The 20,534-nt window shown below is 46.2% G+C and overlaps 1 protein-coding gene across 2 annotated transcripts in view; it reads left to right on the top strand.

Moving 5' to 3' along the window:
* The first annotated feature begins 2,177 nt into the window (after positions 1–2,177).
* SREBF2 (sterol regulatory element binding transcription factor 2) overlaps positions 2,178–20,534 on the top strand; it is a 41,317-nt gene continuing 22,960 nt past the window's right edge. Inside the window, exons 1-5 of one of the 2 annotated variants that reach the window (XM_075935950.1) lie at positions 2,178–2,386; positions 9,246–9,629; positions 10,683–10,864; positions 16,302–16,442; positions 19,923–20,144. In XM_075935950.1, coding sequence (XP_075792065.1) covers positions 2,305–2,386; positions 9,246–9,629; positions 10,683–10,864; positions 16,302–16,442; positions 19,923–20,144 — 1,011 coding nt within the window. In that variant the 5' untranslated portion in view covers positions 2,178–2,304. Of the gene's footprint in view, positions 2,387–5,774; positions 5,923–9,245; positions 9,630–10,682; positions 10,865–16,301; positions 16,443–19,922; positions 20,145–20,534 lie in introns of those variants that run through there. The other variant, XM_075935957.1, reaches the window with a different exon arrangement.

Below are 20,534 nucleotides of genomic sequence, written 5' to 3'. Positions count from 1 at the left end.
CATTAATAGCTATTAGCCAGGATGGCGTCCCTAGTCTCTGTTTGCCAGATGCTGGTGTAACCCACACACCTCATGTGGTTCTCTGTTCCATGCTGTGGCACCTAGACCACAGCAACAGATAAGACCAAGAGACCTCTACAGCATGGACTGGGAGCCAGCTGGCTTTTAGCTCAAAGGATAGAGGCTCCTATACTAAGCTTCAGAGGTCCTAGGTTCAAATCTGCCTGGTGGTGGTTACACTGGGTATGGGTGACAGAGGATGGATCACTTGATGATTACCTGGTTCTGTTCGTTCCCCTCTGGGACATCTGGCATAGGCCACTATCAGAAGGTAGAATACTGGGCTAGATGGACCTTTGGTCTGACCCAGTGTGGCCATTCTTGTGAAGCATGAGAATGATGAATTAGCCTGAAGAGGAGCTGTCTCAGAAAGGAACAAGATATGCCTGGAGAGCTGGGATAAATGAGTGATTCATTCAGAATATGAAGTATTCGGCAGTGAAGTAAGGGAGCCTGAGCCTGGAAAGAGGTTTTTAACTGTACAGAGAATGTATATTTCAGGACCTACAGGAGGCTCCTGTGGAATGCACAGAGACCATGTGAAGCACAGGCAACTGCATGAAGCTTGTTTAACCTTAACCAATAAGGGTCTAATGTTCTTATTTTTCTCTAGTGTAACTCTCAATGGACTCTTACTTCTAAAATAAATCCATCCCCAAAAATCAGAGAGATTGGCTTTAAAATAATAAGAATTAAAAGAAAAACTGATTTCTGGTTTCTGAGCCTCTAGGGCCTAGGCACACTCAGGCAGGGATGCCAGCTTCCTCATTTTCCCAGGGGTGCTCAATTCCTGTTCAGCATCAGGCCCCACCCCTGAGCTTCCTCTTTCTGCACCCTCTCACTCTACCCCCTCCCTCCCAGCACCTCTAGTACATGGCTGTTTGGGAGGCACTGGGAGGGAAAAGATGGACCAAATTGGCAGGGCTGTTAGTGGGTGCTGACAACCCACTATTTTACCTTGTGGGTTCCCAGACCCTGGACCCACAGAGTTGGTTCTGTGGACTCAGGTCACATGTGCAAGATTTTGGGTACATCTAGACTACAGGCTTTTGTCGACAGAAGTTTTGTCGACAGATTCAGTCGACAAAACTTCTGTCGACAAAGAGCGTCTACACTACATTCAGTTCTGTCGACAAAGCAAGCTGCTTTGTCGACATGGTAGTGTAGACGCAAAGGACAGTTTACATGCAATAACACCTTCTGTCGACAGAAACTCTGTCGACAAAAAGCGTTATGCCTCGTAAAATGAGGTTTACCAGCGTCGACAAAACTGCTGAGTTCTGTCGACGTTATGTCGACAGAACTCAGCGGTAGTGTAGACGCAGGTATAGTTTTGTCGACAAAAGTCCACTTTTGTCGACAAAACTCTGTAGTCTAGACACACCCTTTGTCTGCAATCTTTTGCATATGAAAGCTGAGAGTCTCAGGTAATCACATGCCTCCAGGATCTGGAGCAGTAAGTAAAACACCAAATCTGGTAAGACCCATAAAATGCAGAGAATTGGCAACAGCTAGACAGCTGGCTTGACCGGAATGACTCTTCATGTGGCCTAGATTTCACTGCATTGTCTTGAGCAGCTTAGCCTGGTGCAAGCACCCCAAGCTGGTGCTGCACTGATAACTCCCTGCATGAGGGCAGGCTCCTGGGCCAAAACTACCCTCTTGTCACTCCACTGGGGGCCTGACTTGGGACTTGTGAATGCTTCAGGTTGGCAATAGAGCTGTGCCCCTTGCCATCCCTATCCCTCATCCCCCCCATCTTCCCCGTCCCCCCTCATCACCATGTGCATTGACTACCCCGCCCTGTCCCTTGCCAGCCCCGCTCCCGCTGCCCTCACCCCCCTCTGTCACCGCGCCTGATACCCACCCCCAGCCGCCTCGCCCTAGCCCACGAGTCCTCCCGGCTCTTTACATCCCGCCTCGGGACATTGAATAACCAGCATTCTGTCCCCGCCCCCCTCATGAATATTCCACCAGGGAGAGCTCGGCCTCGTATGCTAATCCTAGCTGCTGATCGGTGACGTGCTATCACACCACGAGCCGCCTCGCCCGCTGATTGGCCGGCGGGGACCTGGTCTCATTGACAACAAGGCGAGGAAGCGCGCGGCCCGGGCTCCTGGCACGCAGGTGGGGGCGGGGCTGTCCCAAGATGGCGGCGGCGGGCGCTGGGAGCCGGAGCTGAGGCGGTGCCCGGCGGGGGCGGGCGGAGGCGCCGGGCGGGGGCGGCCCGTGCGCGGACACGCGATGGAGAGCCGCGAGCCGGCCATGGAGGCCATGGAGACGCTGACCGAGCTGGGGGACGAGCTCACGCTGGGGGACATTGACGGTGAGCGCGCGGCTCTGGGGGGGCAGCGGGTGCCCGGAGCGCGCGGCTCTGGGGGGGGGGGCAGCGGGTGCACGGAGCGCGCGGCTCTGGGGGGGGGGCAGCGGGTGCCCGGGGCGCGCGGCTCTGGGGGGGGGGGCAGCGGGTGCCCGGAGCGCGCGGCTCTGGGGGGGGGGGGGCAGCGGGTGCCCGGAGCGCGCGGCTCTGGGGGGGCAGCGGGTGCACGGAGCGCGCGGCTCTGGGGGGGGGGGGCAGCGGGTGCCCGGGGCGCGCGGCTCTGGGGGCGCCCGGCGTAACTCGCTCGCGGGGCGCGGCAGCCGCAGCGGGGCAGGGGTGAAGAGGCGAACGAGCCGCATCCACGGGCCGGGGTGTGAGCTCGGGCCGGGGCGCCCCCACGCCTCTGTGCGCCGCAGCCGGGCGGCTCAGGCTGTAATTGCCACGGCCCGTGCGCGTTTCTTGGCCGGCTGCTGTTCTCTCCTGTTCCCGCATGCTGTGTGCAGCGGGTGCTGATGTGTGCCCCGGCCGTGCCCACCTCGCTTAGGGGAACTGCTGTGTACGCCCAGAGGTGCTGCTGATGCGCTGGGCTGTGCTGCTGCTGGTGCCCTCAGCATGTGTGATTTCAAACTTTTGCTCCCCTCTCCTCCCCCCTTTTTAAGGAACGTAGTCAGTGTATGGCCAGCTTGTGGCCCCACCTGCAGAGAGCCTTGTGCCTGACCCCATAAGCCTGTGTCTTTCCCCGCAAAGTATCTGGCAGAGGAATGAAATGTGTGGTGTTCCCTAATGCCCATATAGTCATTCTGTGTCCATGCACTCTGGAGTGTGGAGCATAGATGTGATGTACATGGGACAAGCCTGTGATCACCTGCAAAGTATCTAGCCAGATAGAATGATGGGATGTGTGTGTGGGGAAAAAACTGCACCTTTAGTTTTGTCAGTTCCTTCAATGATATGTGTGGTGCGGCCACCCTCAGAGCCCAAGATATATATGCCTAGATAACATTTATGTACCCACCTGCTGTAATGAAACTCTTCCCTCCTACCCCAAGCAGACATGCAACAACGTGTGTTCTATTCTTTGGTCTTCCCTTGATGTGCCTGCAGCATCTTGTGTGTGTGTTCCTGTGAAACAGTATTGACATGGTATGGCTAGCACTGTAGCTGCACCATAGAAATCTGCTTTATCTTAGCATCATGGGTTTGTCTGAGTTCGGGGATTTCCTTAGGAGTTAAATATGTGCCTGCTCACTTTCTTCCTCTATCCCTGTAGACCATGTTGTTGTATTAGGAGTGTGTAGAATATCCCAAGAAGCATCTATATCTGTCAGTTTTAGACACTTAGGGCAGGTCTACACTGTGGGGCAAAATCAACCTAATTTGCACTACTCCAGCTATGTTAATAGCATATCTGGACATGCCCTACGGGGTCTCCACTCTGGAGGGTCAACAGGAGAAACTTCCATAAACTTCCCTTGTGTTTTTGTTTCCACTGGAATATTGGTGTTGGGGTGTGTGTGTGTGTGTGTGTGTGAGAGAGAGAGCTTGCGAGAGCGTGAGCAAGCGAGCAATAGGCAGTTGATTTAGTGGGTCTTCATTAAGCCTGCTAAATCAATCTCTGGGGGACCAATCCCCACAGCGCCAATACCTGTAGCACTGATTCCCCAGTAAGCGTAGACAAGTCCTTATTTAAGAATTTGCAATGTGGAACTCTCCATCTAAAAATGCTACTACTATGATGCATGGGAGTAGTTGTGTCACTTGATGAACAATCCTGTTTAACTTGTACTCCGTTTTTTTTAAGTGTTTTTAGAGGGAATGACTCACTGTGGGTGGCTCTTAAATGCTGTGCTGCTTAGTGTAGGTTCCATAAAAACCTATATGGAACATAAATTTGGACTTCCCTGGTCCAGCACCCTTGAGAACTGACTGGTCCCAAATGAGGGAATTTTCTGGAACAAGGGAGGTGACTGCCGGCCCTTCTGCAGCTGGTCTCTGGGCTCTCAGGGGGCTGCCAGCTTCCCACCTCATGTCTGCTCCTTGCCAGTGACTCCCAGGTTCCCCTTCCAGCCACCAATCCTGCTGTTGTCCCTGGTTGGGATACAAAATCCCATTTAATCAGCATTGCACTGGGCTGCTCCAATTGGGCTGGGGACCGCCTCAGGCAGGGGGCTGCTCAAGCCCAGCCAGTCCACTGGTAATGCTTATGGGTTAACTTGACATTCTTAGTTGGGCACCCAGCTTCCTGCCACCAGTCTTGCTGACCCAGCTCTGCTTCTAGCCCTGGCCCTGATCCTGACCCCTCTGCCACTAGACTCCCAGCCAGCCCCCTCCCGCCTGCCAGGGTTCTCTGGTCCAGCAATATTCAGGGTTTGTTACAGGGCCAGACAGGTTCAACTATATTAGAATAGTGCCCTTTTATTCTGGGGCAGATGTTCTGTCCCATGTCTAGTTGTTTTTTCTAGTTCTTGCTTTCGGCTTCTTGCCAGTACTATCCAGCAGTAATAGGGAATAAAAATATCTTCCTTGACTCAAAGAAATTAGAGATGGAAGAGCCCAATAAAGTCACATTTTGTTTCCCTCAGCCCCACCTTTGATGAAATCAGGATTTGGCTGTTTCCAGCAGCATATTCCCCAGGGCTTTTTCCAAGTTAGTTTCAAATGACCCATGTGATTTAGCTTCCATTACTAGGAGAGGTTATTCTATCGATCATGTACCTTACTCTTAAGGAAAGTTTCCCTTTGCTCAGTTTCATCCTTTTGTGCCTTGTTACATCTCTTTGGATCACTCAACATTTCCATTTCTTCCTTGCTGTTTATACTCTTTGTGTTTGTGGGGAACTCAATGGTGGGGTGGTCCTGGAGAGGACAGAAATCTGCTTTCCCGCAACTTGGAACAACCAACAATTTAGCATGAACAAATTAAAACTAATTACTGATTGCATGACACACAGCTCTTGTTGACTCCCCAGGGGCTGAAAATGAAAACTGACCTGCGGAAGACAATGGAGATTTGCCAACGTAGCCTGCTATTGGTTTAAATACCTTTTCTGGCTTATGCCCTTGGGTGCATGTGGCTGAGACAGTGGGTGTCTACTGGGTATTGCACTGAATTAAGTCAGACGTCCTTGAGTAATAAGTGCTATTAATTTGCTGTGTAGCTTTGGGCAAATCAGATATTGTTTCTCCCTGCTTCCCCGTCTGTAAAATGGGGGGGGGGGTGATCTTATCTTACAAGGTCGTAATGTACACTGGAGATGTAAAGTGTTATTCCATGTGAACATAAATAATATATGCTCTGTTGGAGGAGTGCATGGGGTGGAACTATAGCTTGGACAATGAAGCAAGAGGCAAATTCTAATCAGTCTGCAGTCAGTTGTTCTGTTTTGCACCTATGATAAAGTGCAGTTCAGAGCAAAGAAGAAGCTTCTTGTGGAGGGAGGAAAAGGAGCCTTTCTTCCTTCAACAAATTGTGGAAATCAGTGACTAAATACCTGGAACCCCAAGCTCAATTGATTGCCTGACTTCAAAACTTGGCAGTAAAGGTAGTTTAAATGTTACTTACGTATTTAATTGAATAGATTTAATTTGAATAGATGATTTAAAATAAATTTAAAATTCACACTTGTATTAAATAAATTATTTTCAAAATCATCACATTTTACCCATGTTGTTGGAACCGAGTATAAATTAATGCAATATGCACCCAAATTTCCAGTCACCATCTGGGGAGAAGAGAGAAATATTATCCAAGGGTTGGATTAGTTGCATTTGTTTAATAGGTAAAGAGCTCAGCTTTTTCACTGATGTGAGTGAAGTGTTAAATCATAGGTGGATTCAGTGTCACAGTATGTTGTTGGTTTTTTACTGGTATTAGGTTGCAGAACTCTCTTCTGTAATAATTTGTATTGTTCCTCTTTAGTGGTGCGCTGTTTTCAAACACGTAAAGGCATATATAATCTTTGCAAAATAATAGGTTCATCATTTAGTTGCTAGCTGTTGGCAGCCTTTCATATTCCTGAAATCTTATTTTCTGGTTTATGCAGCTTACATGGTTATTTTGTAGGTTTGCTTTCTCCTTCTTTGCTTTGGCAAATAGGTTTTTAGAGGGAGAGTTGTCATGTGGCTTTGTGTTTCCTCCAATTCTTTGTAGTTTATAGGAATGTGAAAAAGCATTTTTTTTTTATAAACATGTAACTGCTGAAATTTTCAGCAGTTACATGTTCACATTCAGGATGGGAGGCGGTTCAGCAGGAGCTGGCTTTTAAGCCGGCTCCCTGTGAGCACTGGCTCCTGCAGAGCTGCTTCCTGGCCTTACATGTAACCATGAAGGTTAACTGATGAGCCCAAGATATTGCTTTCAGTAACACCACAGATTACAAAGAGTACAGTGCTCACTTTATATTTTTGATTAGATACTTGCATTGTAAAAAAACCAGAAATATTGTTTTTGTTTCACCTGATACGAGTACAGGGTTGAACCTCTCTAGTCCAGCATACTCGGTGCTGTTCTTGAGCTCTGATTTACCCTAAATGTCTTCTAAGAGCCCAGTAAGCAGTGGTAATTAGTAATGCTGCTAGACAATATTGACCTTCTATAATCCAGCAAATTCTCTGGTTCAATACCAGTCGGGTCCCAGTAGTGCCAGACTAGAGCGGTTTAAACAGTACTGCAGTTCAGTCTCTTTATTGTGAAAGTGTAATTTACAAATTTAGATTTTTTGTGTTACATAACTGCATTCAGAACTAAAACTGAATAAAACTTTAGTGCCTACAGATCCACTCAGTCCTATTTCTTGTTCAGCTAGTTACTTGGGCAATTTGCAGGAGATAAGTATGATGAGTATTTTATTCCTTAATCCAGTTTGTGATCAATTTTGAGGATAAATAGAAGTTTAATCTAGGGCTATCAAGCAATTAATCACGTGTACCTCCCACTGGAACCCGGGATCAGCTGGAGTCCCCAGCTGACCCTGGGCTCCATGCAGTGCTGCTCCTTGGAAGCACTGTGGAGGTGTTTCCAAGGGGCAGCGCATTAGGAGCACAGGATCAGCTGGGGACTCCAGCTGAACCCCGGGCTCTGCTGTTACAAAGCCCCTTTGAAGTGCCGGAGCAGCACTTCAAAGGGACACCAAGGCATTAACACACCTGTGATTAAAGCATTAAAAAAGTTAATCCTATCCTGCATTAATCGCAGGCGTTAACACAGGTCAGCTGACAGCTCTAGTTTAACCTTCTTGACATTTTCCTACTCTTTTCAGTAGTATTTTGTGATAGGTTCATTGGATGCCGCATAAAGATGTAATTCCTTCATTCAGCTGGCCAAAACCATAGTTAGTTTGATTAGTCTTTTGCCCTGTCTGGTAGCTGTTTCCTTCATCTGATGTGCAGAGGAAAGTAAATGACTGAGTCTCCTAGTTTGGGCCTCCCAGACAGTGTTTTTTCTTTAAAATAGATTATCCCCAATGTTGGGGATTCATCCCATCAATTTACTGATATGACTGCTGGGTAAAACCAAGAGAATGATATGGTAAAAGGCATAGAGGACGGAAAGATGCTGCTTAATATTTACTTTTCTCCCATGGAGGCTGTGCAAATTAGTTAATATGTATGTGGCATTTTGGAGGAGTGAAGTACTATATAAATGCTGTTGTCTGTTCAAACTGATGCAGCATCTTATGAAGAGTTCTTTTTTCCCCCCTACCGCCATCCCTCACCACCAAAGCAGTCCTGTGGACACATTGCTCTCTGCATGATAAAATGGATGGACCTGGGTGTTGGATCATTTTAATGAACAGTGATTTTTAATTATTTGTTTTTGTTTTCATTACCAGTGGATCAATGCTTGCCTTAAAATAATGGTTACTGTAGAATTCTTGCCTATTAGGAGCATGTAGTGCAAGATATCATAAGGCGTGTTTATTTTGTAACTAAAGGTCTCTTTAAAAAAATTCAAGCTAAGAACTAAATGTGGCCACTACTTCCTCTAACTAAAGCTCTGTAGGATCCACTAGGTTTTTGTCTTTCCCCTTAGGTTTAAACTTAAGCTGAATTTTTGTCCAAATCTGTCCACTTCTGAATTGCATCATGAGATAACTGACTACCATTAGTTCTCTTATGGCTCCCTAAAAGCTTGGTGGGGGTGGCACTCTGCAAATGTTTTGTTCCTATATGATATCTGATTGCCCTAGGAGGCATCTGGGTTAAAAAAATTTTTTTTAATGTTTGTGCTCTTTTTGGAGATACCTTTATTAATTCTTGTTTGTGTGGGAGTCACAGAACAGTTGGATTCAAAATCAGCATGGGTAGGTGCTATTGCAGATGCTTCTTACATTGCTCTTCTGCATGTCACTCCTGACTGTAGCAACCTCCTCCCTACCACTGTTCCAGATAGAACCCTTTACTTTCTGCAAATACCGCTGAGGGTACATCTAGAGGTATCCTGGAAAAACTCCGCCGCATCCAGGGAACGCATTTCCTCTTCCGCTTTTTTTTTTGTAGAAGAGCAAACATACTCTTTTGGGGAGGCCTGTATACCTTATTCTATGAGGAATAAGAGCTTCGCCAAAAGAGGAGGCTTTTCTGCCATTTGGCACCATCTAGATGGGGCCAAATGGTGGAAAATTCTCTTTGGGAAAAGCAATCGTAAAAGTTACACAAATTATGGAGCGCAATTTGCATAGTTTTTTTTCCAATAAAAGAGTGTAGTTTAGACCTGGCCTGAGTGTCATGTAGCCACCACTCCTATTCTGGTCCTGGATCATCCTGAACCTCTGCCCCCGTCCTCCTAACACTCACATAAGTTTCTGAATCCTGACCTAATGGAGGAGAGGAAACATTACTAAAAATGTTTTCTTATTCTTTTCAGAGATGCTGCAGTTCGTTAGCAACCAGGTTGGAGAGTTTCCAGATTTGTTCTCAGAGCAGTTATGTGGCACGTTCCAGAGCAGTGGTGGAGGTAACAGTGGTGGGACCTTGGACCATCCACTGCAGAACTCATACAACCAGGCACAGCTGCAGTCTTTCCCATCTACCGCTGCCTCTCCCCAGCTACAAGCCGTGCAAGTCAAAGTGCCTCCAGCAACAGCACCTGCCCCTCAGCGATCTGCACCGCTCCTTCAGCCTCGCCCCCAGCTTCAGCCCCAGCTCCAACAGCAAACTGTGATGATTACACCAACTTTCAGCTCTGCTCCCCAGACCAGGATCATTCAGCAACCTCTAATATACCAGAATGCAGCCACAAGTTTTCAAGGTTGTGCTTGGGGGGAGGGTCAGAACGCTGTATTTTGTATTGTAGATGTGAAAGGCTATTTTTCAAAGAAAACTTAGGCATGATGGTTCTGGAGGCTGCTGTATACCCAGTAATTCTAATTGATGACCTGATCTGTGAAAAATCACTTGTATTGCATGGCGAGTTTCAGTCTAAATTAAGTGTATTTTCACTCAGATTCAATGGTCAAGGAAGACTCTAGCATATAAGTTCCTAACTCTCCTGATATGTTCTACTTGTAACTGTTCTCCACTTACTCACCTCAAATGTGGCCCTACAAACCTTTGTACTGGATTCTTGTGGAGGCTGGTAGATGATGATTTAGAAATTGTCATGGTTTACTTTTGTAATTCTCCCTACTGTGGGAGCAAAGGATGAACCCAAAACCTGAAATCTCATTTCCTCTCACATGTAGTATGCTTTGCCACTAGATGGTTGAGCTGTCTTCCTGCTGACTATGCATCCAGGGCAATAAAATTAGAGATGGTGTGTGGTATGAGAGTTCAGGTACTCAGTGTAATGCTTTTGGTGAGTCAAGACACTTCCCAGAAAGCTTAATTGGAAAGCATCATACTTTAGTGCCTAGGAGTCCTAGTCATGGTCCAGGACACCGCTGACCCACGTGCTGTTCAAACACAGAACAAAAAATCCCTGCCTCAAGGGGTTAAAATACTGAGCTCTCATTAAGGTCAGTTGTCACAATTCTCCATTGCATTCTGTTCTCATTTCAGAATGCTAAGGGCCCTTTGCAAGGGATAAATCACAGGGAGTACTAATGGCAGTGTAACATGGAAACCCTGGCCAGGAACTTGGGTATAACTGAAGCATTCAGCAGACAAAAGGATGCTCAACCTCTTCCTCCCATGACCTTGCCATTCACTGCCATACACTTGTCCTCAGTGCATCCCAGAATCTTTGTGCTAGATCCTGAGCCATCAAGGGAATGGTCTGATAACACACAGAGTAATGGCAATGCCTGTATGAATGCTGACCATGAGTTACCTAAACTGCAATTTACAATTTTCTCCTTTTCAGTTCTTCAGCCTCAAGTTCAGAGCCTGGTGACGTCCTCCCAAGTTCAGCCTGTTACCATTCAGCAGCAGGTGCAGACTGTGCAGGCTCAGAGGGTGTTCACACAGGCTGCCAATGGCACCATCCAAACGCTAACCCCTGCCACTGTCCAGACAGTAGCTGCTCCTCAGGTCCAGCAAGTTCCAGTAAGTATAAATATAGACACACTCAGCATATACACAGTGGGGGACACAATTAGCAGAACTTGGGGATCCCCCCAGGATCCATCGGGGTGGATGTTCAGGAGCAGGCTTCCTTGCTTGGCTGATCTAAGGACAGGTTGTGGCATGTAATTAAGGAAATCATGGAGCAGGTAATTAAGGAAATCATATGCAAACACTTGGAAGGTAATAAAGTGATAGGGAATAGCCAGCATGGGTTTGTGAAGAACAAGTCATGCCAAACTAATCTGATAGCTTTCTTTGATAAGATAACGAGCCTTGTGGATAAGGGAGAAGCGGTGGATGTCATATACCTAGACTTTAGTAAGGCATTTGATACGGTCTCGCATGATATTCTTATTGATAAACTAGGCAAATATAACTTAGATAGGGCCACGATAAGGTGGGTGCATAATTGGCTGGATAACCGTAGTCAGAGAGTGGTTGTTAACGGTTCTAAATCCTGCTGGAAAGGGATAACAAGTGGAGTTCCTCAAGGGTCTGTTTTGGGACCCGTACTGTTCAATATCTTCATCAATGATGTAGATATTGGGATAGAGAGTACGCTTATTAAGTTTGCAGATGATACCAAACTGGGTGGGGTTGCGACTTCTTTGGAGGATAGGGACATAATTCAGAATGACCTTAGCAAGTTAGAGAAATGGTCGGAGGTAAACAGGATGAGGTTTAATAGAGAGAAATGCAAAGTGCTCCACTTAGGAAGGAACAATCAGTTCCATACATACAAGATGGGAAGCGACTGTCTAGGAAGGAGCATGGCAGAAAGGGATCTAGGGGTCATAGTGGACCACAAGTTGAATATGAGTCAACAGTGTGATGCTGTTGCAAAAAAAGCAAATATGATTCTAGGTTGTATTAACAGGTGTGTTGTAAGCAAAACTCGTGAAGTCATTCTGCCGCTCTACTCTGCACTAGTTAGGCCTCAGCTGGAGTACTGTGTCCAGTTCTGGGCGCCACATTTCAAGAAAGATGTGGAGAAATTGGAAAGGGTACAGAGAAGAGCGACAAGAATGATTAAAGGTTTAGAGAACATGACCTATGAAGCCAGGCTTCATGAACTGGGCTTGTTTAGTTTGGAAAAAAGAAGATTAAGGGGGGACATGATAGCGGCTTTCAAATATCTAAAAGGGTGTCACAAGGAGGAAGGAGAAAATTTGTTCCTCTTGGTTTCTGAGGACAGGACAAGGAGTAATGGGCTTAAAGTGCAGCAGGGGAGGTTTAGATTGGACATTAGGAAAAAATTCCTAACTGTCAGGGTGGTCAAATATTGGAATAAATTGCCAAGGGAGGTGGTGGAATCTCCCTCTCTGGAGATATTTAAGAACAGGTTAGATAGACATCTGTCAGGGATGGTGTAGACGGAGCTTGATCCTGCCTTGAGGGCAGGGGGCTGGACTCGATGACCTCTCGAGGTCCCTTCCAGTCCTATGATTCTATGATTCTATGATTCTATGTGGAGCTGGCTGAGGTTTTAGTTGCTTGAGTGGCACAGGGCTTACTTTGGGATCCTGGGATGTTAGGCGTGGAAAGTGATTCTAACCAAGCTTTCTACCGTACAAAGACATCTTGCTTTATTTCCCCCAGGCAAAAGCGTTGCTTGTTGTGAACATACCAGTTGGTGTGTCTTTCACATCACATAGCATGATTTGATGTAGCACTGGGCAAACGTCACAAGGTTCTGTTTGACTAAGCACCTAAAAGCCTGCCTATGTAGTTACATGATATCTAAGTAGCCAAGCTGTGAGAAATCTCATGCTAGTGGTCTCTTATGGTCAGGGCTTGCCGAACCGCAGCGAGCCCTGCTTGCCAGCTGCGCTGTCCGGCGATCTGCGCATGTGCAGATCGTTCTGTGCATGCGCAGATCGCCTGAACCCAGCTCTTCTGGGTTGCAATCTACTCAGGAGCAAATAGATTGTATTATTTGTTGAGCCCTGCTTATGGTAGATTTCTAATTATTTCTACTTTTGGTTAGTTTGCCAATAATCTATATGCTTCTGCTATTCCTGTTAACATTTGCACTGGTGAAATTCTACAGAATTTTCCGCTGTGAACTTCTGCTATATGGAACATTTTACTGTATTTCTGTGCTGCTTCAACTCCTATCAAATCTCTTTTTTAAAATATACACATAAGACTAAAGGGATTTGTTTTCTTCCTTTACTATTATCAGAAGTGCTTAGGGGTAGAGGATACACACTGAATGAAATTACTGAGGTTAATTTACATTGTATCATGCCATTTCTCCTTCCAGCCAGAATCAGGAATGGTTGAAGTAGTTGCTAAACTGGAGAAGTAATAAGGAATAAGCAATAAGGGTCAAGGGTAACCAACCTTTACTGTTGGCTTCAATTTGAGTGAAGTTTCTGTTAACTGATTATCTAGTTTGGCTGAAATAGTTTCTTTATTCTCAGCCCATAGGTGAAAATCATGAAATCCTAGAAATGCAGATCAGAAAGGGGCTTTGAGAAGTCATTGAGTCCAGCACCCTACAGGACCAAGTACACCTAGACCATCCCTGACTGGAGTTTGTTCATCCTGTTCTTGAACATCCCAGTGGTAGGGATTTCACTTTCTCCTTTGGAAGCCTATTGCAGAGCTTAACAACTCTTATAGTTAGACAGTTTTTCCAAGTATCTAACAAATCTCCCTTGTTTCAGAAGAGCTCATTACTTACCTGTCCTACCTTCCGAGAACATGAAAACAGTTGGTGGTCATCCTCTTTACCCTTAACATCTTTGAAGACTATTATTAGGGTCCCCTCAGTTGCCTTTTCTCCAGACTAAAAGTGCCTAGTTTCAGAACCTTTCCTCATAAGTCAGGTTTTCTAAACTATTTTTGTTGCTCTCCTCTGGACTATCTTCAGCTTCTTTACATCTTTCCTAAAGTGTGACACACACAGCTGTATACTACTCCAGCTGAGGCCTCACAACTGCCGAAAAGAGCAGAACAATACAGAATGCCATTCATTTTTCACAGCAGCATCACATTGACTCATATTCCACTTGTGATCCACTGTACTGTCTGAATCCTTATCAGAAGTACTACCCACCCAGCTAGTTGTTCCCTATTTGTAGTTGTGCGTTTGATTTTTTTTTTCTTCTACAGTGTAGTATTTTTCGCTTGTCTTTTATTGCATTTCATCTTGTTGATTTCAGAACAGTTCTCTAATTTGTTGAGGTTGTGTTTAATTCCCTAGGGTACAAACATAAAATTGTATGAAATTTGCCTCCTCCCTCAACATGGAAGAAGGTATGCACAACATCACCTACCACCAATAAGAAACTACATAAACCAAGTAATTTTTTATTAACTATAAAAAGACATATTTTAAATGGATCAAGAGTGGCAAACATATTGCATACTTTGTATTATTTTCTTAGTAATCTATGATCTAAGCTAAATTCACTAAAGAAACTGGTTACAAATAATTTTTTCACCCTATGTATTATGTCAGGTAGAGTCCTTCACTCAAGTGTGGTTTTTTTCCCCTAGTCTGGGTCTAGTATCTACCTTTCTCCCCTTTTCATTTAGGGTGCATCTACACACTCTAAATTGCATAACTTATTTCAAGATAGTCTATTTCGAAATTTGGCGCTGTCTACACAGTGCCAAATTTTGAAATAGCCCGCTATTCCCAAATGTCCTTTACTCCTCGTGGAATGAGGTTTACAGGGATGTTGGAATAGTGAGGCCGTTATATTTTGAAATAACAGGTTTGCTGTGAAGACACAGGATAGCTCTTTTGGGGTGCTCTGGTATCCCAAAATAACGTTGCAGTGTAGCTGTAGCCTTACAGTCCTCTTGTTTCCAGGTGTTTTCAAGTATCTCTTTGGGATGGGGAGGCAGAGGGCAAGCAAAATTAAAAACAATCATGCAGGTTAGTATCAGGTGACCAGATCACCTGACTGTGTTGTCCATGAGTCAGTAGCATTATAGCATATCCACAGGAAGACCAAACATTTCCCAATCCATTGTCCTTGCTCGTGGGCCATTGGATCTCTTTGGCTTTTCCATTGTAGTCCCTGAAGTGTCAGCAGTGGGAGTGACCCAAAACTTGCAAATATGAAATGCAGATTCACAAACAGCTAACTTCAAATACAAAAATGATAGCTGCATGTGAATGAGAGAATCCTATTTAGTCCAATGATACCTTATATGGATTATCTTGCATAAAACACATCTCAGACATATTCCTAGTATAAGCTTATTTCTTAAAGAATATGGAATGCCACATCAGTCATCACTTACCTCCCCATACCTGCTAAGAAGACCTATATATTCCTTTATCTTTTGCTCCTACTGTGTTTGAAGAATTTCTTCTTAATGTCTTACCTTCCTTGCTAGTGTAATTCATTCTGTGCCTTGCCCTTCTCTGATTTTTTTTCTTCCTGTCTGTGCTTTCTTTGTACTCCTCATTACCCATTGTCCATATTTCCACAATTTTTAGGATTCCTTTTTGACTTTTCATTTCTTTGAAGAGCTCCTAGTGGAGCCATGTTGGCCACTTACTATTCTTCCTATCTTTCCTTTTGCATTGGGATAGCTTGCAGTTCTTTAGTATTGTCTCCTTGAGAAACTGCCAGCTGTCTTGAACTTCTTTATCCCTTAGATGGCCTTCCCATGGGCCAGCTCTGAGTTTTCAGAGAAGCAGATTTTTAAAGTCGGTTGTCCTTGTTCTGTTGTGCTCATTCCTTAAAAATCATGAAGTCTTTTATTTCAGGATCACTTCTCACCCAAAATTGTCTTCTACCTTAGATTCACAATCAAACCCTCCCTATTGATCAGAATCAAATCTAAAATGATTTCCACCTATTATGTCATTCAATTTTTGAAATAAAAAGCTTGTCTCCAGTATGTTTCAGGAAATTTACTGATGATACTGTGTGTTGCTGTATTTGTTTTTCCAATAGGTGTCTAGATAGCTAAAGATCTTTAGTACTACCAAGGCTTGTATTCAAACCAGGTGGCTGCCAGAGGCTGTCTAGCCCTGTTAGCTACTGAGTGCTCACCCACTAAAATAAGTCATGTTCTCAGGGGAGCCAGCTATAGGTGCAACCACTGTAGAAGGGAGACTTATTCCCATCCATTTATTTTTGCATGTTAATTTCCCCATAGAAATTGACATGACTTGAAAAACCACTAGCTATCTTGGTCCTTCCTTTCCTGTCTTCGAGCTTTACATACATGTTGTCTCATTGTGGAGTTTGCATTGACTTTCAACACATTTGGAGAAAGTCCTGTTTGAGGCAAATAGGGCTTACAAATCCTGGACTTTTGCCACCTACTAAGTCTTCATGCAGTCACATGGATATAAGTCTGGTATAAGTGTGTAGTTATTGTAGATGAGCTGTATTTCCTGTTGTTCACCCACTGTGTGTATCACCATTTTGTAACCCCCTAGGTTCTGGTCCAGCCTCAGATCATAAAGACAGATTCTCTTGTCTTGACAACTTTGAAAGCAGATGGTAATCCAGTTATGGCTGCAGTTCATAACCCTGCCCTCACTGCATTGACCACTCCTATTCAGACAACAGCACTGCAGGTACTGGTCTGAACCTTTCCTCTACGTTTTTGCCTCTCTTTTGTTAAGTCTTAGAGGGATAACCGTTTTAGTCTGTAACGTGAAAACCAACAAATTGTCCCGTGGCACCTTAGAAACTAACAAATAAATGTATATAGTATCATGAACTTTCATGGGCAAACCCACTTTTTTAGATGAGATGAGCTTGAGTGTTTGTTAATGTTCTGTGAGAGTTAAAATGGGAGGGAGTTGGAGTGCTGCCCTGGGTATGCCCGAGAAGAATAGCCTCTCTCTTCAACCAAGGCTACACATGCGTTTTGTGCATTTTTGACTGTCTCTGCTGACCAGAGAGCAAAGACCAAGGGTTGGCTTCTGTTTACCTTGTTGCTGCTTTAGCAGAGAGGAACATGATGTAATAATCCACTGCCATTTTAAACCTCAGATGAACAAGAGAGCACTCATAATTACAAGGCTGCAAACTTAAACTAGCTGAAAGGAACCTTTATGCATAATCTGTGAAACTTGCCTCTACTGGATATTCTTCAAGGGCTTGTTCACGTTGATTCCAATGAGGTGTTTGTGCACTGCATGCACGAGCATTGGAAACTTTTCCCTAGCAACTCCCGTAGGGTCAGCTGTGGAGATCCAGAGTGGCTATATACCATAGCCGACCCTACCCTCCCTCAGTTCCTTCTTACCGTCAATGGCAAAGTTGGAACTTCTAGTTCTTGCCCTGGCACGATTCTAGTCCCTGGCTATAACGCTTCATTATCACCTTCGTTCGTGTAAGCAGAGTCTTCAGAGTCAACAGATAGAGGGCAAGTGCTCAGGAACTGTAGCCCCTGTGGGGCATTCCTAACAGCCCTGGCTTTAAATCGTGCACAATCTGTAAGAGTCCTATGCCCAAAATTGATCTGTATGCTCCATAGGGTAGCAGCTTAGGAGCCACCTGATTGGAATTGATGTGAACAAGCACTCGAAGAAAAGACAGTTACCTGTTCTTGTAACTGGTGTTCTTCGAGATGTGGTGTTCATGTCCATTCCAATACCCACCCTCCTTCCCTACTATCAGAGTAGCTGGCAAGAAGGAACTGAGGGAGGGGAGAGTTGGCTGTGGTATGCACTGATATAGCGGCGTCACTCTAGAAGTCTCCACAGCCGACCCTACAGAAGCTGCTAGGGGAAAAGTTTCCAACTCTCGTGCACGTGGCGCATGCACACCTGATAGGAATGGATGTGAACAACACATTTCGAACACCAGTTGCAAGAACAGGTAACTGTCTTTTATTGAGGCAAGTGGCATGATAAATTTAAAAAACAGATGTCCATGTGAACAGCATCCTCAGTGACACTTCACTGTATTAGTGATTACAGGAGCTGTCAGGCATGCTTCATGGCTTGAACGGATCACTTACTCAGAGGAAAAACTTTCTCCTGAAGTGGTTCTAGAATTGCATAGGCTGGTTCATGATGAGAGGGTTTCTTTTTCTCCCCATGCATCCACTGTTGGAGACAAATTGGCAAGCCTAGATTATCCACTGACTTGTTATGGCATGGTAGCTGGGCATATTGGGTGATTGTAGCAAACTGTACATAGAATTGTCAGGAGAATATTGGCTTCTTGTTTAAAAAAAAAAAAAAAAAAGATTTGCAATTCCATCTTGCAAAAGGCCGTCTGGCTGAGCAGCACACGGATAAAAAGGGACAATAAAATAGAAACTTTGGGCCATACTTGTTAGCTGGTGGAATTACTTCTCCTACAAAGGGATTCTCACAAAGCTTTATTTTTTATAGTATAAGGGTGGTTTTGGTGATCCATTGGTTAGTACAAAGCAGTGGTCCCCAACCTTTCGTGGCTGCCAGGTGCCCAGGGGCGGAGCCGCTCACATGCCGTGCTTCTGGGGGTGGGGCCACGCATGCGCTGCGTACCCAGGGGTGGGGGCCACCCACGCACCCTGAGCCCAGGGCTGGCACCGCGCATGTGCCACGCGCTCTGGACAGGAGCCACCCATGCGTCACACGCCCGGGGCCCGCACCACGCATGTGCCATGCGCTGGGGGCGGGGCCAGCCCAGATGTTCGGCGGGCGCACATAAATGCCCCGGCGGGCGCCATGGCACCCGCAGGCACCGCGTTAGGGACCACTGGTACAAAGGATCCTGGAAGCCAGCAGGATCCAATATTTATTTTTCACATCTCTGCAAATTAAAGTGACTCGATACTGGTAAAAAGTCTTAGGTCAAGAATCTGGAGAATGAAGTACAGGCAGTCCCCGGGTTACATACAAGATAGGGACTGTAGGTTTGTTCTTAAGTTGAATCTGTATGTAAGTCGGAACTGGCGTCCAGATTCAGCCTGTTGAAACTGACCGCCAGTTCTGACTTACATACAGAATCAACTTAAGAACCCCAGGCGTCCCCAAGTCAGCTGCTGCTGAAACTGATCAGCAGCTGATTCCAGGAAGCCCGGGGCAGAGCAACTCTGCCTCGGGCTTCCTGTAGTCAGCGCTGGTCAGTTTCAGCAGAAGCTGACTTGGGGACGCCTGGGGCAGAGCAGCTGGGGTGCTGCTGGGTTGCTCCAGTAGCGCCGCTCCTCGGTGCTACTGGACCAACCCAGCAGCACCCCATCTGCTCTGCCCCAGGCGTCCTGATTCAGCCGCTGCTGAAACTGACCAGCAGCGGCTGAATCAGGACCTGGGGCAGAGCAGCTGGGGTGCTGCTGGGTTGGTCCAGTAGTGCCCAGAGCGGCTCTGCAGGACCAATTGGCAGCGCCCCAGCTGCTCTGCCCCAGAGTCCAAAACAAAAGCCTGGTCTGCTGGGGGGGGGGGGGGGGAGCACACTAGCTGCGCCCCCCCCCCAGCAGACCAGGGACACGGGGAGCAGAGCCGCAGCGGCAGCGGGGTCCCGCGCCTCTGAGGCTTTGCCAGAGCAAAGCCTCAGAGGCGCGGGGAACCGCCGCTGCTGCCGCTTCAGTCTGGGTGCCTGTGGTCTTCTGGGGACGATCTCCAGCAGACCACAGGCACCCAGACTGAAGCGGCAGCAGCGGTGGTTCCCCGCGCTTCTGAGGCTTTGCTCTGGCAAAGCCTCAGAAGCGCGGGAACCCGCCTGGTGCCCCTGGTCTGCTGGAGACGGTCTCCAGCAGACCAGGGGCACCGGAGCAGCTTACGAACGGGGCTTTCTCGCCCCGACCTCCGGGGCGAGAAAGCCCCGTTCGTAAGTGCGGATCCGACATAAGTCGGATCTGCGTAAGTCGGGGACTGCCTGTACTTTCTCCCTACAGATATTGACACAGCTGATCACATTGTAAGAACAATGTATCTTACTCTAAACCTGGGAATGGGGCGGGGCATCTTGAGAGGTTTTGTGTGTATTTTTAGGTCTGCATAACCTTTTTGTTTCCTGATTCTACACTATGTTGATCAGACTCCTTTTTCATGTGTGGCACGTATATTGTGCAAAACTTGGCTGTTACTAGTAATGCTGCTTCTTTGCTGCCTTTTTAGACATTAGTTGGCAGCAACGGGACCATTTTGACCACAATGCCCATGATGATGGGACAGGAAAAGGTACCTATCAAACAGGTGCCTGGTGGGGTCAAGCAGCCAGAACCACCCAAAGAAGGAGAGAGGAGAACGACCCATAATATCATTGAGAAGCGATATCGCTCGTCTATAAATGACAAGATCATTGAGCTGAAGGACCTGGTCATGGGAACAGATGCCAAGGTAAAGAGATGAAAGCTGACGTCAGTAAGGTTGTGTGGCCTGCAGCCATCTAACCTTCAGATGTGTTAGCTAAGAAGAATCCTGCCCAACTGCTTAGCTGGGGAGACTTTAGCTGATGCAGGCTATTAATAGTAGCGGTTTTTAATATTATTTATTTGATCAGGATGATAGGCTGCCAAGGAAGATGAATGAATCAGAATATTTCTGACTCACTGTTCCATTGTGATACTAGGGGCACAGTTACTGGAAACTTAGGTAACAAAACACATGATCTAACCTGTCTTGGTGGTTAAAAATCCCCTAAGCCCTTTGTAAGAGTTAGCTGTGTTAAAAAAACTTTTTGGCCAAATTCCCGCCTGACTAAACAGTTCTCTTGTAGTTTCATAGGGT

Source organism: Pelodiscus sinensis, chromosome 1 (genome assembly GCF_049634645.1).
Source record: "Pelodiscus sinensis isolate JC-2024 chromosome 1, ASM4963464v1, whole genome shotgun sequence".
Lineage (NCBI taxonomy): Eukaryota > Metazoa > Chordata > Testudines > Trionychidae > Pelodiscus > Pelodiscus sinensis.
The sequence above is the reverse complement of the archived record's forward strand: the minus strand, read 5'-3'. Positions and strand labels throughout refer to the sequence as shown.